This window comes from Microcebus murinus, chromosome 16 (genome assembly GCF_040939455.1).
Source record: "Microcebus murinus isolate Inina chromosome 16, M.murinus_Inina_mat1.0, whole genome shotgun sequence".
NCBI lineage: Eukaryota > Metazoa > Chordata > Mammalia > Primates > Cheirogaleidae > Microcebus > Microcebus murinus.
Window position 1 is genome coordinate 38225083 of NC_134119.1, and position 27879 is coordinate 38252961.

The 27879-nt window shown below is 43.5% G+C and overlaps 1 protein-coding gene across 5 annotated transcripts in view; it reads right to left on the reverse strand.

Moving 5' to 3' along the window:
- Window positions 1–27879, reverse strand: part of PTPRT (protein tyrosine phosphatase receptor type T) — a 1014822-nt gene that overhangs the window by 114992 nt on the left and 871951 nt on the right. For all 5 annotated transcript variants that reach the window (XM_012781110.3, XM_020281830.2, XM_076011129.1 and 2 more), the window contains one exon: window positions 5069–5217. In XM_012781110.3, the coding sequence (XP_012636564.2) occupies window positions 5069–5217 (149 nt within the window). The remainder of the gene's footprint in view (window positions 1–5068; window positions 5218–27879) is intronic.

Genomic DNA, 27879 nt, shown 5'->3' on the forward strand with positions numbered 1-27879 from the left:
AGCCTGCATATTTATATTATATTTTAATACAATATAATAAACTACATTTTTATATATCTTGGTCTTGGCTTTCTTGTTTTCTTACCCTGATTATGTCTCTTACTACTTTTTAAATTATTTATTATTATTTTTATTATTATCTTATTGGATATGTCCCCAAATTCTTTGCAAAATGAAGAGGATAGATTCTAACTGATGTCAGGAGAAATGGATCCGTAGCAGGACTCGGCAATGTATGTGTGATCTGGGCCATAGAGTGTTTCTGAACCTCAGTTTCCTCATCTGTCAAATGGGGGTAATACTAAACCTACTAGCTGTCCTATGGCATGGGGGATAAGGAACTATTGCTGGAGTGTTTTGTGGAAGGACTTGGTAAACTATGGAAAGCTTTACAAGTAGAAAAGTTTGAACAATACCCTATGGTATTCATCTTTGTAATTACTTCGCCCCCCACACTGTGCCCAGGACTCACAGCACAGGGGCAGGCAAGTACAAAGTGCTGAGAAAATGGCCATGAAATCTCATCTCCGAGGCCTCACTCATACTTGCTTCCTCACCTAGCAGAGAGCTCAGCATCTGATGAGCTGTAGAGAAGGATGCTCTTCACCCCCCGGACATGGGACTGCTCGATAGAATGGAAGCCTCGAAACTAAGACGGAGCTAACTAATAGGACCCCCTGCAGGCAAGCGAGTCTGTCAAATGCCATTATGGGAAGAGCAGACAACCAAGCCCCATTTTCACAGGAATTCAACAGGGATTTGTTTTGAAGCATTTTCGTTTGGACTAAAAACGAACAAGAAGAAGATGACATATGAACAAAAGAGATAAAGAAGAAGATTTAAGCACTGAAGAAAGACCCAGAAAACGATCCCAGTGAGTGAAAGATGGCAGAAAAAAAAAAAAAAAAAACAAGTACACAGGGCAGTAAGATCAAAATCAGATTACTTAATAAAAGCTAGCATTCCTTTAAATGGAAAACAATGCACATTGTTTGTCCTTGAAATGTGACATGCACTCCTTTTTCAAGAATGCCAAAGCACTTCAAAGCAGCGGCCCATATCTGACAAAGCCCCGACACACCCTGGGGCCCGGAGGTCATTGTTCCTGTAAAATATTGGGAGGCTTGATGGAATGAATAGATGTCGCAGAATTTAGCAGTCACTTGGAACAGAAAAATCCAGAAATCAAACCTAGGCAGGGAGAGGCAGAATTTGAATTAGGCAAGGGCCCACCTGTTCAATAATGAAATAATTGCTCAGGGCACGTTCTTCTGTAATCTTCCCCGCTGTAACAACTATTCGGCTACCTGCCTCTCTCAATGCTGCTTCCACATTCGCACATAATCTCAGGGCCTCCTAAAGACACCAATTCAGAAGCCAGACAGTTGCTTCCCTAATGCCACAAAAATAGATTCAATTTTACATACATTAGGGTAATTTCAGAAGCAATTTCTCATCTCCAGTGTAAGCATTACTTACATTTTTTTCCCCCTTAAATCTCATTCCAGTGGTTCCACGGGGCATTTAAAAAGGTACCTGATGCATTCTAGGGCATTTGAAAGATCCCCAGAGTGTTTTTTTTTTTTGGAGCTACGGCCTGAGGCTATCAGATGCATAGAGTCCTAAAATATTCAGTGATTCAAACAAATGCAAACTTTCCTAATAACTGAGTGTAATATAAGTCAATCACGTTTTTTTCCCCTGTCTTTTTAAAAAGCAATATCATTAAAATGAATGCATATACATAGACATGTCTGAATATCTATATGTCTGTGTAAGTTTCTATGTCTCTGTGTGTGTATGTTTATAAATATAAAACACACATACACAAAATACACACCTCAATCACTTGGGATTTTGTCCCTGGCCTTTAAAATATCCTGAAATAATAATAATAATAATAATAATAAAACAATAGAATATATAGAAAAAAACATCTAATTAGATTTCATTGGCTCTTCTTCCTCTTCCTCTCCGGCTATTGCTAATCTGTCTGTGTCTTGGGTGTTTTCATTACTTAAGGGTCTATGGTGAAAATGGTGGCGATGTTTCCCTTCAAAATTGAAGAAATCAGTGTTACCCAAGTTTTCATTTGAGATCAGAAAGCTTGAGACCAAATACCTACAATTTCAGGGTCACAATGATTGTCCTACATCTTTGACCATAATCTTTCTGGCATTCAGAGTCCTCCCGGGACACTTTTACAAATGGAAAAAAGTGTGCACAAGAGGCTGGACTGTACAGAAGGGTTTTTGATGAATAGGTACCACTTGGCCAGTACTTTCAATCAGCTAGCTTTGCAAATGAACCTCTCCACCCCTGGTCCAAAAATGAGGAAAGCCAGTGACAATTTCCTGCAGCCAGAGGCTCAGTGAGCTCAAGATGGTCCTTTTTTTCTTTTTTTTGTTTTTATTATTATTTTAATTGACACATAATAATTGTACTTATTTACGGGGTACAGTGTGATGTTTTGATACATGCACTCAATGTCTAATAATCAAATAAGGATAATTAGCATATCCATTACCTCAAACATTTATCATTTCTTTGTGTTGGGAACATTCAAAATCCACTCTTCTCGCTATTTGAAAATATTCAATCAATTGTTTAATTATAGTCATTCTACAGTGACTTATTCCTCCCATCAAGCTGTAATTTGTATCAGAGGTTGGTTAACAGATACAAAATTAAAGCTAGGATGATTCTTTCTTTTAAGGAAAAATTAAACCTATTTCTTTGCCAACCCCTCCTCCGCCTCTCCTAGTCTATGTCAACATTTCTTTTTCCTGTGCCCTAGGGAATGTATGAGTCCCAGTGATTCACCTGGATTAAAAATGGAAAAGGACTGATGTCATGGTTAGGCAGATTGTAAATTTGCTCTGATCTCTAAGAGAAACAACACTTAAATATTTGCTCATAAAATAATCAGTATATGCCTTTAGACTTTGTCTTTAAAAGCCATTACCAACCTTAAGAAGTGCATAATCTGAGCATCGCCAATAACGGGCAAAGTGGTGTCAGGTGTCTATTGATACCATGCAAAGGGAAGCACGCAACATCATTTATGGAACATTTTTGCCAAAATATTTAACCTGAATGCAATCATGATGAAAAAGTGAGACAAATCTAGATTGTAGAACATTCTACAGGACAATCGCCCTAGACTTTTTAGAAATGTCAGTATCCTGAAAGAAGAAATAAAGTTGAGAAGGCTATTCTAGATGAAAGAAGATGAAGAGACATAAACATCACACACGTGAGCACCTCGATTGGATCCTGGATGAAAACAAAGAAACAATAAAGAATATTTTGGTGACTTGGAGGAAATTTGACTATGGACTGGTATATTGGATGTCACTGAATCAAGATTACATTTTATTGTTTATGTTGAAGAGCTGTCCTATTCTCAGAAAACACATGCAACATACTTCTAAATGGTCATGAAATTTTTGAAAAAAATTATATGTATAATTATATATATACATGTGCACTTTTCTTTCTCTCCCCATATATATGTAATTATATACATTTATATATAATTATATCTATTGTATATTATATTATATATTATAATATATTATATATTTATATATAATTATATATATATATGGGGAGAGAGAAAGAAGAGTGCACATGTTGCAAAATGTTAACAATTGGTGACTCTAGGTAAAGGGCATATGAGTATGCATTTTTCTGTTTTCTCAACTTTTTTTGTAGGGTTAAACTAATCTCTTATCCCTAGAGACAGCATGTCAATATTTGAAAACAGCTATTGCCTCTGTCAAAGTTCTGTATTCTAAACCTGCATTCTACACCTGGGTGCCTATAAGGACTCTCTGAATGACTTTCTCAAAATCCATATCCCTCAGTCCTGCCCTGCCACTCATACCGCAGATTTTGTTTCAGAAGGTAAGGTGTGGGACCCAGGTCTGTGAATTTTGGAAACCTCCCCAGGCACGTTCTGTGCTGTACTTAAGCTTAGGAATTATGGGCTTGAATTACTCTCAGATCCTGGGTGGTGAGGAACAAACTGTGTGGCTCTGGGAAGAACAGCCGGACACACTTAGCCTTGGGTACCCCTATAAAATGGGAGCAATAATATTAAGTATCTTACAGGACCGCAGTGAGGATCAAATGAGAATATTTATTTCCTCTCTTCCATCATCCTCTCATAGACCCCCATCGTCCCCAAAGTGGTTTTTACAAAATGTGATTTCTTCCATTTGCAATTTACATGGTAAATGGAAGACATCCACCTACGCTCAGATCTTTTTAGAGTTCCCACATCACTCAATGTGGGGCAGAGGCTGGAGAATCTAGACTATTAACTGGCTTACAGCAGGGTTGAAAGAGAAGAACAGAAGCCAGCTCTCTTGCATCTGAACCCCAAGGGAGCCCTACATGTTGCCAGTCTAGGGGTTCTCCTTCGGATAGGGATTAACCCTGAAATCTTATTAGCTCGGGCTTCTTTATAAACTCTGCATGAGGACTCAAGTGGTCTTGCCTAAACCCACTTGGAGCGTGGGCTGGGGCAGGGAACTGGCCACAGCTCGGGAGGCAATGGCTTCCAGCCTGGATGTGTGACTTATCAGCTGTGGGACTCTGGAGACGTTGCCTCTCTGAGCCTTCATTTCCTAAGCACTGGGAATGGAAACCACAAGGCATGACTCACCTGCCTCAACTGGTGTATGTGAAACATAGTTTTGAAAATGTTGTGTCACTCAATTAGTGTGGCATATTTTTCTCCTTAAGGGCATAGCCATCCTCCTCCTCCTCCTTCTTTTTTACTGCTGTTATTTTTAACCTGCCTCTATGTATGTCCACAAACACTGAGGATGACTTGCTCTCATTTCCCTCCGATTTGGGATAGATTCTTAAATACTCCTTTTCACCTTTGGACGCGCTGCCCAAAGTCTTCGGCAAAGAGAACCTGCATCCCGGATCATCTCAGGGAAGCATCCAGAACTCAGGCCCTGCAGTATCTGACCATTGTGAGGGGTGCACAGAAGAAGTGCTTGGGTCAAGCTGGACCACATATGTCCCCTTCCCCTTCGTTGACTCAACTTACTGAATCCGTTAACGTCCTGAGAACTAGAAGAGAAGCCTTCGTCGTTGCGGCTGGCGCTGAGCTTGGTGGTGGGTTTGTCTGTCGAGGCCACTGGCCCCATCTCCCTCTGGGCTCCACTCTGTGTCTCCTTTTGCTTCTTGGCCAGCTTCCTTTGGGACATGTGCAAGGGGAAAAACCACAGTCAGATGATGACAGTTGCATTAAAGTATTGGGAAGATGGGTTTCTCTCCTTCCCCACCCCTCACCCTCCACCCATAAACCTGGCTCATTCTCCAGAAACAGAGTCAAGCCAGGCCCTCCAGGGTCAAGGTGGAATACACTTACGTCCTCCTGAACCCATTCATGGGTTCCATGTACTCAGAAATATGAGCCTTATGCTGCCCCTTCCCCAACCACGGGCGTGTTCTATATTTGAGCTTAAAATGGGAACTCAGTGAGACTTGTGCAATGCTTCCGCCGCCCTCCTTGCAGAAGGAGGAAGAGACTACACTGGTCTTTCTGTGACTCTGAATGAGATTAAAAATGGAGGGGATGGGTATATACAAACATAATCAGCGAGATGTGCAACGTTTGGGGGATCGTCACGCTTGAAGCTCTGACTCGGGGGGTGGGGCATGAGCAATATACGTAACCTTAACATTTGTACCCCCATAATATGCTGAAATAAAAAAATAAATAAATAAATAAATAAATAAATAAATAAAATGGAGACGGGCTTTCTCAGGGACTGAGCTTATAAGAATCCCACCAAATAATGGTAGATTAACCACTTCGGGACCAGCGTCGGCTACAGTCGATAGCCACAGATGAACGTGCACAGCGACTGTAGCCGACAGCCATGATATGAAGGCGCACAGCCCAGCGTTGACTTTAGCCGACAGCTGTGATATGACTTTTCTGATTTTTCATTTATCAAAATAAAACTGTGAACATTTAAAAATAACGTAATGAAAACATATATGCATATGTTACCTATTCTGATTTACATTACAAGTAAAGCTGCCTGTAAAGTAAAACAAGCTTTCAGTGCTTTAAAGCTTTCCTCGTCACACAAGAGCAAAACGGACTCGTCGTCAATGCACAGCACAGACTACCGTGCGGACTGTGAGTGCCGGCTGTGGGCGAGGTTTCATGGCCGGTGAGAGCCGTGCTGAAGTGGTTAAAATAGGAGCTGGTGGTTGGCTGTGGGTGAGGGTGGAGGTTAGTCTCATAGCTCGAAAGGAGGAAAGTTAAAGCCGAACTTGATGTACAGTTACTCCCATGGGAATAACAGACCCTCAGAACCAGATGGACATTTATAATAATAATGCTAGTGTAGAACAGTGGTTCTCAAACTTTGGTATGAATTTGAACCACCCGAAGGGCTGAAAAAGCACACAGAGGCCCAGGCTCATGGAAGTAGGATTGGGCCTAGACCTTTGCATGGTTTTAACCCACTGGAGGTTAAAATCATCAACTTTGCATCAGGCAGACCTGGGTTCGTAGCCCACCTCTGCTGCCTGCCAGCTAGCTGCATGACCTGGGCAAGTTCCTTAATCTCTTAAAGTCCTGCAACTCTTCTTCTGAATACTGTGGCAAACAATAGGGCCAGCCTTATAGAGTCGTGAGGATTAGATGAGATAATGCATAAAATACACAGAGCACAGTGCCTGGCACAGAGTGAACATCCAACACACGGCAGTTGCTATTCTTGTTTTTATATTCTTGCCGACTGATCAAACTATATTCCAATGTCAGAGCCCCCTCTCCAACAGCCCCACTGTGAAATCACATCTCTCCCTGAATTCTCTCAAGTGCTGGAGACTTTAATACCTCATCAGGGATATGAAAGGTTAAAAAGTTCCTCTTTGAAGGATTTGAAATCTACTTCTCCTAAATTTTAACTGATAGGTCTTAGATATATTATTAGAGATATAAAACTATGACTAAACCCTCTTACATATAACAGTTGTTCAAATATTTCTAAAAAGCCAACATAGTTTCTCTGAGTTTTCCCAGTATATATACATCTAAATATAGTTATTATGTTCCTATCACATGAAAGGCGGTGGGCTAAACATTAAATATCCAGAGAGTAAATTTCTCCAGGTCTCTTGCTCCATCCTTCACAAAATTTGGCTTCAGATTAAATCTTGGTCATTCCTATCTCAACACAGAAAGAACAGATGTCCCAGAGAGGTCAAATTCAGTGCAATATAGGGAATAACTTTCCAAAGTTGAGCCCACCTGATCGTGAAATAGGCAGTTTCAAGTTTTCATTATCTCCCTGCCAGAGGGATTATTCAAGGAAAGAATAAACCCAGATTTGGAAGTGTAGAGGAGTTCATCTAGCACTAATAACAGTTTGATAGTATCTTCCTTGAAACATGGGTCTCATGAAATAGGCATAGCTGGCACAGAAGAAGGACAGATGCACACACTCAAATGAGGATAAATTGAGGAAAGTTTATTTATAAAAGGACTATTGACAAAGGTGAGAAGGGTGCAGGGGACCCAAGATATAATACAGAAATAGGAGAGCTGCAGACCACCAGGGGGGTCTAGAGGGGACAGACAGAAGAAACAGTAACCAGAATGCAAAAGGAGAGAGTTGTGAAGATGAGGAAACCTAAATTTACAGAAGCAGTGGCTTTCTCTGGAGGGGCCCAACCAGTCCTGTGCAACCTCACAGGGAAAGAACCATAAGAGCCTCTGCCCTGACTCCTCCTCCTCCCTTCCTCTGACCTCCTGTAGTGGCTCTCATTAGCTAAACCCCAGGAAAAGCCACAGGTGGCCGACAGTCCTTTGATAGAGGCAGTAGAGAGCACACTCTGGAAGCCCAGGGCACAGGGAGAAAGGTGGAGAGTCAATCTGGCTCCAGGAATCCAGACCAAGAAGAAAACGATTTTTATATCCCTTATTTTGGCCATCCCTGGAAGACACATGGAGCCTAAAATGAAATTCTTCATTTATTTATTTATTTATTTTAGATTGGCCTGGGGAAAGAAGGGCACTCAGCAGCAGGAATGCATCTTTCAGTTGTACTGCCGTGGCCACGGGCAGGCTGCTCTACTCTTGGAACTATTCCAGGCAGACAGAAAAGCAACAAGAAATGAAGCATTGGCTCAGCCGGGCCCTTTCTCAGCACCAACAGGCAATTAGACGGGGAAAGCGGGAACGCCAACGAGAGAAAAATGAGTAATTCTGTGGCTGATGACATTTCAAAATTTTATTCTTCATTTATTATCAAAAAGGAGTGTGTTTAAAAATGTATATGTGACCTTCTTAATCATAAATTTGAAAAGATATATGGCAGATCCTTTGCCTCTGTCTGAGCTCGGCTCACACTGCCCCAGCAGGAAATAAAAAGAAATCCGATAACAGAGTTAACTTTAAAACTATAAATGAGTATGTATCGGAGGCTTTGATATTTCCTTGGGGGCAGAACTCCCAGCCAATCTCCTTCCATTCAGGGTAAAATAATATGGAGAGGGTTGTCTTAGGCACAAATCACTGGTTTCCAAAGGACTAATAATAATAAAAAAGGCCTTGCTGCTTTTATGAAAAATGGCATTTTATAGGCATGTTTGGGTAGTTCTGAACACCTGTATTAAAAAAATTGAAAAACTGAGTCTCTCCAAAAAATACAGATATTTAAAAGCTGGAAAGCTAACTTAGTTGTAAGAAGTCAGATATATGGCACTCTTAGTGCCTAGCTCATGGCTGACACTTAGTACCTGTTCACGGCGAGAACGATGCCATACGATAATTTGAAAATGTATAGACGGATGTTCTGACAATAGGCAAACACAGCTGCAAGAAGGAAATGAGTGGGGTGTATGTAAAAGGAAACAGAGCACAAAACCACATTCTGGGGACCTATCTCTCTATTCTTTCAAAATTCAAGATTTAAGTTCTAAAAAACTCTCCCAGCAACACAGGAAAATTGATATTCATTCCCATAACCAAAGAGTTTCATTTATCATTCTTTTATAAAATTTTTCTCAAGAGAGGGGAAAATCCAAACCTGTGAATAGGGCACACTAGATCCTCAAACTATGGTCCAGGCTTCAGCTCAGCTGTATCCTCTACACACACCTGCTTTTAGAAAACATCCACTACCCGCCCCCCATCATTCCTCAGTACTCTATATTCCTTAATGTGTCCCCATCCTTTTCCACTGGTCACCCCCTTTTTATCCCCCAAGGCTCAATTGTCATTCAAATGTCACGTCTCCTTAGAGGTTTCTCCCTGTTTCCCCAGATAGATTTACAGTTTTCCCCTCTTGGTTGTCTCATCCAGTGAACAAATATTTATTGATAGAGTACATGCATCAGTCTCTGCTAGGTGTAAGAAGACCATATCTTCTCGACCTTGACCCTCATGGAATGCAGAGAATAATGGCAAACACAGGCATTAAACAGAGAAATACAGAAATAAGGATAAAATCACAAAGATGATGAATGCCAAGAAGAAACACCAGTGCTATGAGAGAGCTAATACCTGCTCTGAACCCTGGCAGGAGATCAGGGGAGGTTTTGGTGCTATGTCAGCTAAGTACTTGTCTAGTCAAATTGCAGTCATTCAACTCTCTCTCACCCACTAGGACAAGAACCTCTTGGGAGAAGGGCTTTTGACTTCCTGCACCTACTCCAATTTCTTGCTGAGTGTCTGGCGCATAGCCACTGCTCAACAAATTTGTTGCACAAATTTGTATTTAAAAGTCTATGATTTGAAGTATAGAAAAGATGGTCATCCTACTCTGAACACATATTATAACCACTTTAAAAGGAGATACGTGCATAGAAAGAGAAGAGAAAATCTGTATGAAATTAGTTTGTGATCTGGAATGTTTGTACCTAGGAATATCTTTGTTTTAATAACTTAGCATTTCCTTCTTGGAATGTTTGCAGAATTAATGGAGTGTTCACAGAAGTCAGATATTTTTTTATTCTCCCAGAACCCTCAGAATGTCCACAGCTGTAGAATATTTTTTTTAAACTTATAAAATAGTCACATGACTCATGGGATGGTCATATAAATTCATGGAATCCTCAGAGCCTTCAAGACTCAAGAACTTACGACTTTCCGAACTTGGGATTTTTTTTTTTCTCTAGTTGTTCTAAGATCCTTGCCAATTGGGTCACACAGTTTCACCAGCAGGGGGTACCAAAAGCTGGTAAAAAGAGAGCATGCATAAGCCTGTTTATTCCTCCGCAGGGACATTTCCAGAGCTGAAGGATGTTTTAAGACACAGCAATCCGAAGTTTACCGCTTCTGACAGGTGAGAATGATGTGACGTGACCACGGCTCTCGGCAGAAATTTCCCTCTAACGGATCACTCTGAGGTCTCTCTGACCTTTGCCTGTTAGCAGAGTGAGGGGTAGGCAGCAGGGGACGTGCCCATGATGGGCTGCGAGTCCTGTGATGTATTCTGAGCACCGCTCTTTATGAGGGACACTGGCAGGTGCAACAGCTCAAGGGGGAAGCATGAAGACCTGTTAAAGGTGCTGAAATCCCACTACGAGAGGAAGAGTATGTGGAGCACCCAGGGATATTTCTCATTGACAGAGAATACAAAGAAATGGTCTCTTCATGCACCTGACAGCTGGGTCTGTGTGGCCCCAGAGGGCAAAATTAGGACCAGGTTGACTTGACACAAGGAAGACATTTCTAGCAAAGTAGAATGGCTTAGGTCTCTTTTAGAAGTGCCCAATGCCTGAATTGCCCTTCCCAATTTGTCTTCTTTGGCAACCTTCTCTTGACTTTTAAAGGCCCAACTGCAACATCTCCTACTCTTTAAGTCTTTGCCTCCTTCCTGAAGTTAGTAGTTTCCTCCTCTGTGCTCATTAATTTGTTGGACAAATGGTTAATGAGCACCTATTTTGTACCAGTGCTATTAGATGAAAGGAGACAATGATGTGAAAAGCCAGACATGAGTCCTAATCTGTTTAGGCATTTGCAAGTATTGAGCCCCCTGTCATTGGAAAAGTTCAAGTAGAGACTAGGAAACCAATTAGAAAAGAGGCAGTGGAGGATTCTAGCATCTGGGCTCTGCAAACCCCTTGAATCTGTTTTTGGCTGGGAACAGGAGGACCCAGCCAATTGGGGGGTGGTGGTTCTTGGGGGTTCTACCCAGAGTTTTTCCCTGAATGTGAACAGCCATGCACACTTTCCTAGGGAGACATTGGTCAGACACTGTTCCCTTCCCCACAGGGCTCTTCCCTGGCCCATCCTCCATTGGCATCCATGGAGAGACTTTCCCAGGAAACCACAAAGATTAGAACCCTGGAACCAGAGAGGCATCTCAACCATAGGAGGTGGACCAAAAAACCACACGAATGAGGCCCTGCTCCTATTAAAAGCTGGTACCATGCTCTTTGAAGCTGGGGTGCTCTGTGCTGACACGGCTGGACCTCAAACTGGAGTTACGCGTCATAACTGGAAGGGACCTGAGCCATCCTCTCATTTTAAAAAAGAAACTGAGGCCTGGACGGAGGAGGCACTTAGCCAATGCACACAGCAAGGGGTGGAAGCCGCAGGGCACAAATGCTGCTCTCTGCCTGCCAGCTCAGGACACCTGTTCCAACATTCCTCCACCTTTCTTCCAGGGATGAGATTTGAAGTGCAAAATTCAGTCCTTGGTACACATGACTCTGGTCTCCTACCCATACAGCAGAACCTTATTTATCTAATCCCCACTAACTCAGAATTACCGTAACTGAGGCAGAGGCAGGGCTCTATCCCGTAATAATTAATAATATAAATGAGGATATGGATGGATGCAGGATTTACAGGAGAACACACTGCTTTCCCCTACATCAGGAGGAAGGACGGCATAGCAGTGAACGCACTGGCTTTGGTGCCAGACAGCCTGGCATCGAAACCTGGCTCCGTGTCAGACTAGCTGTGTGAGCTCTTGCAAGTTACTCATCCCTCCACATGTCAGTTTCCTCCTGTCTGCAAAACACAGGTTACAGCAGTACTTCCCTGTAAGATGGTTGTGAGGATTAAATGGTAGGTTGCCAGCAAAGCATTTTACCCGTGGCATGCACATAGTAAGCACTCAATAAATGCTCTCTGGTATGATCATCTTTTAAATACAGGAAGCAGCCATGCTAGTTTAAATGACCTCATTATTTATTAAATATGAATCCTTTAAAGCATATGTCCCGAAGAATGGCTTTTTTTTTCCTAAAAACATCCATTGATGTATTCTAGAGCCACGCTTCTCGACCTTGGCTGCACAAATCATTTGGGGACCTTTAAAAATTATTGATGAGGTTCTAACTTAATTGGGCTGGGGTGCAGCCTGGGCATCTGGGTTTTCAGAAGCTCCCCAGGTGATTAGAATGTGCCACCAAGCTTGCGCGCCACCGATGTAGAACAGCGCTTCTCCAAGTGTAGTCACCGGACCGGCAGCACCAGCTTCACCTGGGAATGTATTGGCAATGCAATTTCGCCAGCCCCACCTCTGACCTACTGAATCAGAAACTCCAGGTGATTACTAAGCCCCCTAGCCAATTCTACTACATGCCAAAGTTTCAGAACCACTGAAGTGGACCCACTCTTCAGCTGGTCTGAATTAACGAAGAGACCCTATCATGTTTCATTCATGAAAATGGGAAACCAGGAGGTAGGAGACCCGGGTGCTGGTCCAGATCTCCAAATAACTCACTTAGTTGCCCTCGAATATTCCCTTCCCCCTCTCTAGGTATTGATTTTACTCTGGGAGAAAACTGGCATCTGAGAACCACGGCAAGAACTGATGCTTTTAAAACAATTGTTTTTGGATTGAATTGTGTTCCGCTCACCCATCTCCTGCCTGCAGAAGATTTGTTAAAGTCCTAATCCCTGGGACCTGTGAATGTAACCTTATTTGGAAATAGGATCTTTGCAGATGTAATCAAATTAAGGTGAGGTCATTAGGGCAGCCCTGATTCCAATAGGACTGGTGTCCTTGTAAGAAGAGGGAAATTTGTACAGAGAAACACAGGAAGAAGGCCATGTGACAGCAAAGGCAGAGATCGGGGTGATGCAGCTGCAAGCCAAGGAACACCAAGAATTGGCGGCCTCTACCAGGCACAAGGAAGAGGCAAGGAAGGATTTTTCTCAGGTCTCAGAGAGACCATGGCCCTTCCAACAGCCGGATTTGGGACTGCTATAGCCTCTAGAACTGTGACAGAACAAATTTAGGTTGTTTTAAGTCACCCGGTTTGTGGTACTTCGTTACAGCAGCCCGAGGAAACTAATAAAATGACCATAAAACAGTAAGTCCTAAATTAATTTTATTTATTTAATAAACATTTATATAGTACTTATTCCATGCCAGGCTCTATTCAAGGGTTTTTAAAATACAGTGTATTAAGTTCTCTTAATAACTCTATGAGGTCAGTAGTAGTATTATCACCATCTTACAGACGAAAGAGTGAGGCAGGGAGAGTTGGAATAACTCACAGAAAGTAACCCAGGCTTTGAGAGGCAGAGCTGGGATTCAAGCCACGGCAGTCAGGCTCCTGAATGTACTCTGACATTCCTCGTTATGTCATGCTCACCATGACACAGACCCCTGCAGCCAGCAAGCTCACACTCTCACCCACTCACATCCTTCAGGCAACATGCATCCTGTCTGTTCATTGCCTCTGTTGGGTACCAGTTCTGGGCCATAGCTGGTGGGTCCTTCTGCTCCTACCCGCATCGTGCTAGCCTGGGGCTTCTCCGTGAGTCTCCCATGATGGCAAAGTTACAGCAGCAGCAGCAGATCTCATCACAGTTTGAAGGGCCCAAGGAACTTGACATTTCCTCTCCATCCCTCTGCTGTCTATAGTTCCCCGTGTCTGTGCCTCTACCTGTCTCCCTCTGCTTCTTTCTTCTGCCTGTGACCGCCTCTTTCTCTCTCTCTTTGTTTCTCTCTCTGTCCTGGATGGACTCTCCTACCATTCACACTCTTCACTAAGTCAGACCCTGTTGGACCATTCTCTGGAGCTGGCAGGAAACCGTAGCAACAGAAGGCCTAAGACAGATGTGAGACCCTTTTCCTATGGGCACATGGCCACACTGTCCCTTGGACCCTGAAGCAGAGCATAGTGGGAACAGCATGGACTCTGGAGCCAGACTGCCTGGGTTCGAATCCCAGTCTCACCATCGATTAGCTGTATAGTGTTGGGCAATTACTCAGCCTCTCTGTAACTCAGTTTCCTCATCTGTCAAATAGGTATAATTACAGCAAATTCTCTTAACAATGCTTTGAGGTATTGACTCATAAATGTGACAGCACTTACACAGGATCTGTCACCTACCAAATAAGCTCTGTGTAAGTGTTCGTTAAGTAATAGGCAATGAGAAGGGAATAAACTCCTCGAAGCAGAATGCGGGCAGAATCCACGGTTCGGACAGTGGGAGCTGCCCTGAATGCCCCAAGGCCCTGGGCTGGGCAGATAGCCCCTCTGGTCTTGGTGCTGCAGAAATACCATGGACTTGGGCCCTGGACTGACTTGGTTCTACTCAGCTGTGTGATCACGACCAAGTCTCCTTCTCTATGGAACTGTGAGACTCAGTTTCCTCATCTGTGGAATGGGATTTGATGTACGCTAGTTCACAGAGTCGCTGTGATCATTAGAATGATAAATGACGATATTTCCCCAGCACAGTCCGTGGCATATAAACATACTCAACAAACGCTAGCTCCTTTCCCCCTTTCTTCACCTCGGCAATTGGCATGACTTTGTCCTCGCTTTGATTTTTACTTTAATTTTGCAGTTGATCTGCTTCCTGAGGTGAGTACTCCAGGGAACCGAGGGACTACTTTTTCTCCCTGCAGACCCCCTCGCACCAATACCCTGCTCATAAGACCACAGCCAAGCCAGACAGGCAGATGCTCTTCTCCCAGGCATGCTTTGCCCCTCAGTTTCCGGTGTTTGGGGTCATTGCAAGCTATAGAATCTTGGATTTTCTGAACTGAAAAGGCCCTTGGGATCCTCCAAGTCATTTTCCCACCATAGCTAGGAAACCCCTTGCAATAGCCCCGGGAAGTCGATCTCCAGCCACTGATCACCCACCCTCAGTGACAGGGTCTCACCACTTCTGCGGGCAGCCCCTTCCTTCCGAGCAGAGGCTGAGCTGAACTTTGCCTCCTGAAGGGCCCCCTTCAATGCCCGTCCTCAGTCTGCCTGCTGTATCCCCACAAAGCCTGTATGTGGATAGGTGGCTGACCATGAATCCTTCAAGATGTATCCCAAGAAGCCTCTTCCAAGCAGTCCCCCTGGGTTGCTGATGCTCTATGGCTGTTCCCTTCCCAGCTCAGAGAACCTTCTTCTCCATTCCACAGCCACATGCCCACACCTCTTGCAGATCTCAAATCAGGACTCCCAGCATAGTCTCCCTCTCACAAGCCCACAGCTGCCTCCTCTCCCTTTACCCCACCTTGGACCTTCAGTCCCTATCCAGAAACACCTCCGACCTGCTGACGGCCAGCCCACAGTGCTATCGCCCCTGCTAGACCATAACCACAAGGGCAGGGACCATGGTGGCCTTGTTTGCCACCAATTCCCCAGGGCCTTACGTGTTTTTTACAACCAGCAGGTACTCAGTAAACACTTGCTAAATTAATGCATTAACAGTTGATCAAAAATCCTTCAAGTTCCATCCCAAGTATTGCTTCTTCCAGGAAACCTTTCCTGACCTCTCCGGGACAGGACACATCTGACTTCTGTTTTGTGTCCTAGTTGTTTGCCTGCCTGCTCTCATCACGCTTCCTTATCATCAAGGCACTTTGTAGACGTTTGCTCATGTTTGTATTTCCTCTACCACCTAGTTTAGCACTTGGTGCAATGTTGTAAAAGCTTTAAACATGCTGAACGAATGAATGAATGAATCAGAGATACTTTCAATTCCTTTTTTGTTGCTCTGTGCCATGTTTGAGCTTCCTCAACTTAGACTTGACTCTTTTCATCTCTTTCTGCACAAAGCATCTGCACTTAAGCAGGTCCTACTTGCTGTTCCACAAGCTGGCTCTCATCTGCAGACGGCGCATGGCAGTGATTCTCAAACTTGAGCGTGCACCAGAGTCCCCTTGTTAAAACAGGGATGGCAGGGTTCCTTCCTCCGAGTTTCTGATTTGATAAGTCTGGGATAAGTCTAGAAAATTTGCACTTCCGACTTCCTAGGAGATGCTGGGTGCTCTATTTTGAGAACTGCTAGTCTGAGGAATGTCATCCCCTGCCCCTAGGGGAACCTGTACCATTTATCTGCCGTCTTTTCTCCATCAGTCACCTCAAACCGTACTTGATCCCCCACTTCACCTCACTCATCCTAAAACTGTCAATGGGTGTACCATCATCTACCCTTTAATCCAGGATTCTCATGTTTCTGGGACTTTATCCTAAGGAAATAATACTAAAAAAGGAAATATATATATATATATATATTATGAAGGTGACAATGGAAACACAGATTCCTCTATGCCAGGGTTTTGCAACCTCAGTAGTTTTGATATTTTGTACAGATAATTCTTCTGTTTTGTGTGTTTTGGGCGGCTGGCCTGTGCAATGCAGGATGTTCAGCAGCATCTTTGACCTCTACCCTCCAGATGCTGGTATCTCTGCCCATTCCAAAGCAGGACGATCAAAAACATCTCTAGACATTGCCAAATGTCCCTGGAGTGGTGGGGGAACAGAATTGCCTCTACCGCTGGCATATTCATATACATGTAATAGTTTAACATAAGTGGAGACCACCATGTGCTTGGTACCTTGAAAACAGCTCTAATCTTCACAACAATGCTGCAAGGTTGTGATTATTTCTTTGGTTTTAGAGATGAGGAATCTGTGGCCCAGAAGGGTCAATCCTAAACTCATAAGACAGGTAAAGAGAACAGGTGAGATTTGAGCCCAGCTCTTTATAGCCTGCGAGCATGCTCTTCCTCTCACCCCGCTTGGCTGCTTCTCTTTAATAGCAAACGATCAGTTACAGCCTCATAAATGTCTAACAATAGGGAACTGGTTCTGTAAATTATAGTGTATCCCCTCGATGGAATATTATGCAGCTATTAAAATGATGGAGTGCCATTAAAAATGAAAACTATGTAACAACATAGAAAAATGCTAAGTGGATTACATTAAGTGAAAAAAAAAACCCTGTAAAATAAAACTGTGTCTATATTGTGATTACAACGATGAGGAAATATATCTATGTGCGGATGGCTCATATATTAGATTGAAGATATTAAAGATAATTTTCCTTTCTTCTTTGATATCCATTATTGTTATCAGAGTGTCTTTGAATTCCTTATTTCTAAGCAACAGCAGGGTAATGATGAGATTCAAGTGGTTAAGTTAGCCATAGGTCCAGCTTCCACCTGAAGTAGCAGAATTAAAGCTTCTCTAAGTCCTGTGAATACAGCAAGGGATTGACATACCCCTACTTTCCCAAAGCCCTCATTAGCACTGTTTCATGCCTGCTTCCATGCCCAGGTCCCTTTCCTTGCACTGACCAGCTTCTCCCAAGCAGAACAAGCTGGAAGTGCAGAAGAAAATGACTCTGAAGGCATCAGTGTGGATTATTCCAGGAGCCAGGTTACCAGGAACTTGCGGTCTTTCAGCAGCAGATGCATCTGTCTGTCAAAGGGTACTGAGCCACCGGTGTGCTGGTCTCATGCATTATGCATCAGGAGTGGCCTGGCACCCCGGCCCAGCCGTGCGGGAGAAGTCTTGCAAAAGGAACATCTGATGAACTGATTGGAATGTCAAAATGTCATTAAGGATAAATTAATGGATGTGTTACTTTGGCTGTAAGAGGCAGAGCCAGCAAGACAACAGGCAGCCGGTGGGCTGTTCTCCAGCCCAAGACAGACGGCGTTTGCAATGGAGATTCATGGTCTTTATGCAATGTGAGGTGCTTTGCAGGGAGAAGAATAAACAGAAATGCTCCAGCACTTAAGCGCCGTAAAAATCACAAGCATGAGATAAATTAATTAGTGTACACTAGGAAGGCGGCTGGTCTGTCTGCACTCCTGGGGGAAGCTAGAATGGATGGCACTGGGTTAGAGATGACAGGTCCCAACACCAGCCTCCTAAAGAAAGCAATTGAATTTAATGTGCCATCATAAACTGCAGCTGATGGAAGGATAAGTCTGGTCTGTGTTGGTTTTTTCAGGGATACTATTTCTGTCTACTGCTTCAAGTTCTTTGTGTCTATGGGTCAAGTGTCTTAGAGGACTGGGGAGACCCAGGAACTGGTCCTGCTTATAATGTCCTGGAGGGGGTGGTTAAGGGGAGATGTTGTAGTCAACACAGGGAACAATTCCTAGGGATGCCTGACTTCCTCTGTGCCATTCTCAAAAGGAGGTGGTCCAATCTCCTGTGATGGAAGGCTCACTACCTCACATTCAACCTGTTTCATTGCTAAATAAGCACTGCTAGGAAGTTCTTTAGACTTCCCTGGCATCTTCCTGTGTGATAGTTAAGATGTCAGGCCCTAGCCTCAGGGATAATCATCTAGGTATGCTTTTTAAATACAGGTGTTCTTTTTTTCCCCCTGTATGTTTGCTATAGAAGAATTTGAATAAAATCTTCTCCAAGGCACAAGTCTTTATATAAGACACTATAAACTACATGTTAAGAGATGAAAATTTACTCAGTAAAGTTAAAAGTGGGACTTAAAAGGCCAGTTTGAAAAACAACAATTAAAAACAACCCCAACACTATCCTCTTTTTAATCTTTGTCCTTTTTCTCCAATGCAGATTATAAATTTCATACAAATTATAAAACAATGAATGATCTTGCCTCTGTTTTATTCTTGCCCTGTTTATACAGCGAATATATTTAAAGGAATGAAGTGGTTGGTACAGGTTTTTAAATTTATTTTTCCTATTGTAATTTGTAGCGATGTTTATACACTCTCAGCTAAGGGCCACCTTTGCACACTTTCATTGCATGTTCTTCCTGGACTCACGCCTGTAAAAGGCTGCTCTCTGGGGCAGAGATTGTAGTTCCTATTGCTTCTTATGCTGTCCTGTAAAATAAGTGGCCTCTTTCAGAATCCTTGCCACCCCTACCTCCCAGTTCATGATAAGAACACAGCACTAGAAACTGGCACCTCTTTGTTCCATGAGTCTCTTTCTTCATATAGCCTGTGCCCCTCATCAATTTGGTGAACCTTCATTTCCTTCAATTTAAAATGATATTTCCTCACCGGGGCGAGTCAATGATTTCATGAGATACCTATGTGAAAGTGCTTGGTAAAATGCAAAACAGAGGTAGACATACTAATATAAATCATAAAATGTGATGATAATAATAATGACTACAATGTGCTGAGCACCTACTATGTACCAGATGTAGAATCAGATGTTGTGCATATATTATATTATCTTATGTTGTCCTGGCAAGTCCCCACAGCAACCCTCCAAATTTGGTATTACTGCCCCCAATTTACAAATGAGGAAACAGAGGCTCAGAGAAATTAGGTTAGAATGTGGCAAAGTCCAGGATTCAAACCTAAGTCCAGTCTGTGTATCTACCATGCTGCTTCCAGGTATGAGATATTGTTTTCTTCACCATTCCAGGTGAAGGCCAAAGCACTGTTTTATACCCTTAAGGAATGGGAGATGAGATTACAGAAGTATAATTTATTGAGCAAATTGCCCCCTGCCTAGATGGGTGGAAAACACAACAGAGCAATACAGGCAATGTGTACACTTTGAATCAGCCACAGATCTCCTGGAAAAACCTTAGATCTCACTCTTTCATGTTAGTTTTGCTGTATAAAGCAAAGGATAATAAAAATGAATAGTATGAAATTCCATCTCAACCAGAACTGAGCTTATATTTTTCACCAAAAGTTCTCTTCCCATTGAGTGGATACCCAAATCATAATTGACATGGGGAAGGAAGAATAAAATAAGATAAAATATAAATGCTTTCTTAGCTTTTCTCCATTTCTACAAAAGTGCATTGGTGCTAAGCTGTTTTCCAAGACAAAACGAGCCTTTTCTTTAGTCTTGTGGCTCAATTTGGTTTATAGCCTTAATAAAACCATATTTTCTCTTTTTATAAAAACCAAGTTTCCCATTAAAAATAGGGTTTTGACCACACTAATCTTCTATTCTTCTACTTTAAAAACGTGGGTGGTTGCAATATACCCACCAATTCCCTCCCTCTTAGAATGTTCTGCACAGTGGTTGAAAGCCTTTGGAATAAAACACTGCTCTAGAAACCAGCTCAACCAATGTTCTTTTATCCTGTTAAAAAGGAGATTTCATCAGCAGACGTGCCGGGCTCCAGGGGCTCTGGTGGTGGGGCAGGCTTCTGAGCAAGGGTTTCTCGGTAGTCAAGGCTGAGGAGTCTTAACTCCAGAGGGGCACAAAACCACTATGAATAGTGACTGTGGCCATAAATTAAATACTATTTGCACATGCCCCTCGGGCATTTTAGTCTTTCATTAAGTGATCGCTATACGTTTATGCAGAGCATAAGGACTGCCTGACTCAAGATCTAAGAATGGAAATGGTGCCACCAAATAGCGTCTTGTCTTGTATGGACTTTGCCCTCCAAACTCAGGTTCCATCATCATAGTTAAAGCCATGTCTATCTGATGAGCCTATGGGGCCAAATTCTCGACTAAGGTTCTGGGCTAAATGGCTAGACCAAGGCTTCACGCTGCCCTTCCAAATGCCCTCACGTTCTCCCAGATGGATGTTTCTCAGCCACAGTTTCAGATTAGAGCAACCTGGAGGACAATCATATGTCTAGGCACTGCCCCAAATCCAGTTAAATCAGTTCTCCAACCTTTATAGATTGTGGCTTCTGGTCCTCTCCTTTACCTGCCTACCCTCCCCAAAATGCCACCTACTCCTCTAAGCTCTGTGTCCAGGAAAGAGGAGATGTTTCCAGTGGGGCACTCCAGACTATGGTGGCCCCTCTCGCATTCTGAGAACTTTGACTTCTTAAAGGAAGGTGTTGGCAGGCACATCACAAAGGACAAGCCCGTCTGCAAGCCCCTACATTTGGCAATAGCCATTGTCTCCCTGCCTCACCTTTAACCCCAGCTCTATTTCTGCCCACTGGTCTTGTATAAAAATGATATTGTCTACCCTGCGATTCTGGCCAGAATCATTCATTATTTCTGATCTGTCTTGTTGATATCACCATGGGTGGTTGCTAGGATGAGCCATATCCCATCCAACTGCTCAGAGGGGAAAAATCTGTAAAGTTTAAGAACCACCGTCTACAATTACCCTACTTCATGCTATCTGACAAATTCTTTTTCCATTTATCTATATCTGGTGGTTACAGTTGATCTCTCTCTCTCTCTCTCTCTGACATAAGCAACCACTGCTTTGTTCTAGCTCATCTCAACCACTTCATGAATGACAATAATTCCCCTGGCACATATACTGTATTACATAATTTCCTAAGATGATCCCATGAGTTGAACACTATCGTTCCCATTTTACAGATGAGAAAACTGACACTCAGAGAGTTTAGAATTCACAGCTTCTAAGTAGTGGAACTAGGATTTATAACTTTTTCTTAACATGTCCAAGTACTTTTTAACCTGTGAGTTCCTAGAGAGGAATATTTCTTACTCAATACTCAACACCTAGCTCAGTGCTTAGCACAAAGAAATTGCTAAGTAAATGCTTATGAATGAAAGAATATGTCATTTAAACATCAGGGCTGTTCTAAAATGTAGGTGTTATAACTCCCATTTTACAGAAGAGAAACTGAAGTTGGGATGGAGTTAAGAGACTTACCTAAAACTGTGGAGCCAGAATGCTCAGGGCTTTTCCTGCTTGGCACAGTCATTTATCTAATACTGTCTTATGAAATACCCTTGAGCTTCACCAGACAACTAGGTAGTAAGTGGGAAAGCACTTTGGAAGAGATAAAGCTCTATGTACAAACAAGATGCAATAATTACCATCATCGCCAACATTGTAGGGCTTAACTAACGCATTTCCTTCCATTAAAAGCACTACGCTGAACCACTTAGAAAGACATTTCCCAGTTTGTTCACCTCAGGATCCTATCTTCGCTGCAGCCTTAGCTGCAAGAGTCTTTCCCATTTGGGGGATGCTTGCTGAAGGCTATGCTTTCAGAAGTAAACCCACTCCTGCTCTGGAGACACATGGCTAAGGGGCACTGTCGCTGGGCACTTCCAATCCTTGTTCTCTCCCCTGGCTAGTTTAGGGTGTTACATACTCACGCCCACTAATCTACAGTGGCCAAATTAAGGAAAAGCCAACTAGAGTGCCACAGGTTAGGCCCCCTGAAAATCAGACTCTGAGAAAGAAATTGACATGCAGGAGATGTATTTTGAGATGTATTCCCTGCAGAAAGAAGGGAATGGGAGGGGAGGGGGGGTAAGGTAGGGGAGGGGAGGGAGAGAAGGGCAGGGGAGGGGAGGAAGGGGAAGAGAAAGAGCGGGCAGAAGGGAAAAGTGAGTGATGACGTAGCTGCAGTGGTGGCTGAAGCCAAGCCCACAGGAAGCTCTGAAGCTGGGGTGACTATGACACCCTGTGTTGACCAGTTAATGGATGATCTTGGGTAAGGCAACTCCACAAAGCCAGTCCCAAAGGGCAGTGCCAGCAACTGGGGGAGCAAGTCCTTCATTCTTGAAGGGGGATCTGAGTAGCACATTCCAGTGTCTTCTACAGGAATGTTCTTCCTAACCACACTTCAGTAGGGCACCCCTCTCTGTCAGCAGAGAGTCCCCCATACCCCTGTTCACCTTCTTTATGAAGTTCAAATGTGTTTGCAGAGTAGAAGCTTTTAGAACCACAGACATACCTTTCAAGGCCTCAAGTCATCACTAATACCTGGTTGGGATTACAACTTAAACTCAGGTATACATTTACAACTGAAGTATAAATATTTTTTTGCTACCTTTGGAGGGAAAACACTCATTTGTACTTTCCCTGATTAAGGTGATAGAGCCCCTGACTTACAGATTTACTCTGTTTGGTATTCATGACTGATGTGCTTAGAATCCAGTACAAAGTAGTAACCAACAAAGGCTCCATTGAGTCATGAGCCCTATCCAAATCTATTTGTACACATGATCTAGCCAGTGCATTTTGTATCTATCATGTTGTGACAGCATCCACTAGTTTTATGCATTGATAGTTGTGACATGTAAGTACAGATGCAATTATTTCTAAACCTAAAACCAACATGAAACTCCAAAATAGGTGATCTGAAATAACCACCATCACCACATGCCAAAATAAATGAAAATGGATATTAACTAACTTCTAGAGAATGGCATAATATAACTCAATGAGAGACAGAAAAAAATTGGAGGGGTACTAACATACCCCCACCTAATCAACACAATCTTATGATGCCTGATTTGTTTTGGGCACTGAACTAGTCACTGGGAAATGAAAGATGAGTGATACACCACCCTCGTCTACAAAGAAACAGACATGCAAACATGCCAAGGGCAGTATAACCTGAGAAGGTTCATGAATGAATGAGGCAATGAGTGAAGGCATGAAAGATGAATTCAACAGCAAAAATATGAGCCCAGTGCTACGGATATGGTCTGTAGCAATGGAAGGCTACCAAAGCAAGAGAGAATGATGTGCTCCCCTTTAAAAGGTAATGTAATTTTCTAGGGGGATAGGCATTCCAGGGAGAAGGTACTGCGGGGACAGACATTGTGAAAGGGACAGTTACATCAGAGTGATGGGAGGATGTCAGGAACTCTTCAAATAATAATTGAAGATGCTTGTTAACATGCAGATTCCCAGGCCATGCTTCCAAAGTGACTGAGCAGATCTGGGGGTGGAGCCCAGGAATCAGAATTCTCACCAAGGTCCTCCCCTTGGCTGAACGGCAGCTGCGAAGTTATCCCCTTTCTCTTGACTGCACCGTAATGTCTTAGATCTTCACCTGCCAACATGTTTGCTGTCAGCTTTCGGTAATTGGCATTTATCATCTTTAAATGGCTTTCTCCTATTCCTATTTTTTCTTCATTTTTATTCAAAGTGGCTGATAAATTACATTAAATACTTTTTGAGTATCTCTTGATATAATCATTTTAAAATGCCTCTTTAAATATGTTGAGGCAACGATATCAGATTTGAAGTAGCTGATGGTGCGAAAAGGCGCATGCGTTTGGGGAAAGGAAGCAGTCTCTTGCTTTGGTTGAGGCCCTACTGTGTGGTGTGCATTTGACAAACATTATGTCCATCGACTCTCATGAGACTTGCGTAAGTTTTGCATTTTTTTTCACCTCCATTTTACATATCAGGAAACTGAGACTCAGAAAAAGTTAAATGGCTTGTCCAGATCACACAGGTGCAAAAACAGGTGCCTAAAAACTACAAAACCAAGAAAGGTACAGGGCCTGGTTGGGAGTTATCTAAAACTCGATGCCATCTTTTTTTCCTTTTTAAGAACAGAGCATCTTCCTGTTGACTTTAGCTGTTATGTATTTTAATTTCGTCTCGTTCCTTCACTCATTCCACAGGCATTTACTGGGGATTCGCTGTATACATTAGGGGTACCATGGAGAGCACCCTAATGAACAAGAAACATCCTTAAGATACATTTGCTCCTGCCCATGTTACAAAGCGACTGCAGTTCAGAGGAAAGGGCCATTCCTACAGAATGGGGAGAATCAGGAAAGACTTCCTGTAGGAGGCAGCATTTGTTCTGGACCTTGAGGAATGATGGAGAATTTGAATATACTGAAATGGTGGGGGAGGGAGGAGGAACACAGGAAAAGCCCAAGAGTCCTATGGAGTATCTGTAGACAAGAACCAGCCCAGGTCACAGTTCTCTGTCTCTGAGATATTGCACAAGGTATTTGCCCAAGGCTAAGTGAAATAGTTAAGTGCTCTCTCAGCCAGAATGGTTGGTAAATATCTTAGTGCTTTTTAAAGAACTACTGCACTAAAATGTCTCTGTTCAAAACAATTACTGTGCCCATCACACACCTTGAGGTAAATTAACCTGTGGACACATGCCAACTCTTAATATCCTTTTAAAAGGCAAACACTGAACAATTGCACTTGTTGGGTGCTGCTTTACTACAGAAAGGCAAAAAGGAGCTCTAGAGAAGCATTTTTTGTCAGCTTAGAATGTGAGGAATAGTAGCTGTTATTTGTAAAACACCTACTATGTGCCAGCCACTCTCTCTATACATTCTGTCATCACCCCTTGCCAAAATGCTGGGAAGTCGCTGTTGTTGCAGATGAAGAAACAGAGGCTCAGGGTGGTTCCATGATTGTTCAAGGTGAAAACAATCTGGCAGGAGAAGCAGACCTAGAATTGTGATGTAGGTCTGACACCCAAACCCGTGCTATTGTCATTTGTGTGTGAGTGAGTGTGTGTCCTGGATGAGGGCCCTATCCTAAACTCTCCTGTGTCCCTAGGTCCCCCAATCCTTTTATTGGCAGCTCAACTTTTACTGGGCCATTATTAATCCCGGTCATTTGCACTCTTTTGGTCACCTCTCGCTCTAACCTTGTGGCTTCCTCTGCTGCAGCAGCCCAGGGCCCTCAGCTCTGATTCCCCCTTAGCATGCTAACCTGTGCACAGAGACAGCCACACCACGCGGCCAATCCCCAGGACAGCAGAGACAAGGTCGCCCCAAGAGCCTCCTGCCGCCCCAGAAATAGCTACCACTTCTTCTTGCTAGCAAGGCCCTGACGGCTGTAGACAGAAATGGGTCTCTACAGGCAGACAGACTTGCATTTGGAGGCTGGATCTCCTGCGACCTGGCTAGGCTCTGCGAGCACATGCAGGCAGGAATGGCTCTGCCCGCTGAAGAACAGAGCCCGGGGAAAAGTACGGGTAGGGCTCAAACTTTGCCTTGCTGCAGCCTGGCTGTGGATATAGACGAGTCTTCAAATTTCAGCCTCAACATCTGAATAAAATCAACACAATAACATATGTGTTGCAGGACATGTTATAAGCACTAGGTGAGTCTGACGCATAGTAAGGACCAGTTGGTAATTCCTGTCCTTTTGTAGGCTTGTACAGAGTATACCTTACTCACCTTTGTGTCTGCAACACCAAGCACAGGATGCAGCACACAGTAGGAGCTCAATAAAGCAGGGTGAATGTTGAGCTTCATCCTCTCCCTACTCTTGAAAGTGTAGGGCAAGGATTAGCAACCTGGGACCTGGGGGCCTGATTTTTTTTTTTTTTAAGTGTGTTGAAGGTTTTTTCTTTCATGGAAGATTCTGGGGCCTTTGGAGGGACCAGAGGGTTCCCAACCCCTGTGAGGAGGGTATTATGTTTCCTATTTTATAGAAGAGACAAGTGAGACTCTGGTTAAGTCAGTGCTTCTGAAACCATGACATGCACATGAATCACCGGGGATCTTGTTACGCTGCAGGTTCTAATTCAGGAGGTCTGGGCTGGGGCCCTGGATGCTGTGTCTCCAGCCAGCTTGCAGGGGATGCGATGCTGCAGGTTCATGGTACCCATCCTGGGCAGTGAGGGCTCAGGGCTCCACTGGCCAAGGTCAAGGTCATGCCCATGCTCTCTACCTCCATCTTCCGCAGCATCTGCTATGGCCAACCAACTCCTCCTCCTGCCATGGCCCCCACCTCTTGGTTCTGATGGTTTCCTCCTTCCCATCTGTCTGCTTCTCCTCCTCTGAATCTTTAACCCTGGTCAGTTCCTGGGCCTCAGCCCTTAGCCCTCTGTTCTTGTATTTTTTATCCAGGCCTAATTTCATCCACCCCATATTTTCATCTGCCACCTCTCAGATAAAGTCTCCCAACATTCACCTCCCACCCAAACTCTACCTCTGCATTTCCAAGTTCCCACGGGACACTTTTGCTTGGGAGCTCCACCAGCATTCTCAGCCCAATATATCCAGAGTCATACTCATCCTCTTTGCTCCAAACCATTCTCTCCCTCTGCAGATGTCTCTATTTCCAAGATAATTCATTCTCCCTCCTATCTACTTCTGGGTGGCTTTGGGAGAATGATTTACCTTCTCTGAGCAATTTCTCTTTTGTTAAATTTGGATAATGGTACCTAGCAGACTAGGCTATTACGAGGACTTACTGAACTAAGTATGTACAAAGTACTTGGCATGTGGTGATGGTTCCCTTCTCCCCTCTTGTCCAGATGTTAGACACACCCTACCTATTCAGTGCCTTATTCCAGGAGATGCCTCATCTTCTCTCACAAGTGCTTGGAGGAGGTTGGGGATAGGGAGATGGTGCTTAAGAGAAAATCTAACTACCTAAGGCTTCTCTATAGAAGACAGAATATTACAGTGACATTCACTTGGTGCTTTGGGGTTGGTGAATATAAAATGATGAATACTATTATGGGAACCCTGTGTCCCAGCCAGATGCTTCTGCATCACACTGCCAGCCTGAGTTGCACGCTCTAGGGCCGTGGCATAAAACTTCAGCTCTGCACCAATTGTTTATCATTGCACCTGGAATGACGGGCATTTCCACTCCACATCTGTCTTCTACACGTCCACACTGTTCATCTGTGATTTCACCACAGCACCCAGCAGCGTGCATGGAATACAGTGGGCACCTGAAGACAATGTTACATACATTGGCTAACAGACAGAGGGGCGAGGTGCACAGAGGTTGCGATGGGTCACCCACCGTGGAACACTGAGGCCCTAAGGACCCCTGCACAACTAGATGGGCTCCCAGCGACCGCCATTACTGCCATGACCCCTGTGGTTTCTGGAAGGGGAAAGAAAGCAAACTAACATTTCAGGAGTGCCAACTTTGTACCAGGCACTTTAAAAAATCTTCTCATCTCTTCTTCTCCACGGTAACTCTATGAATTAGGTACTGTTGCTCTCATTTTAGAGTTAAGAAGAAGGGGGACTCAAA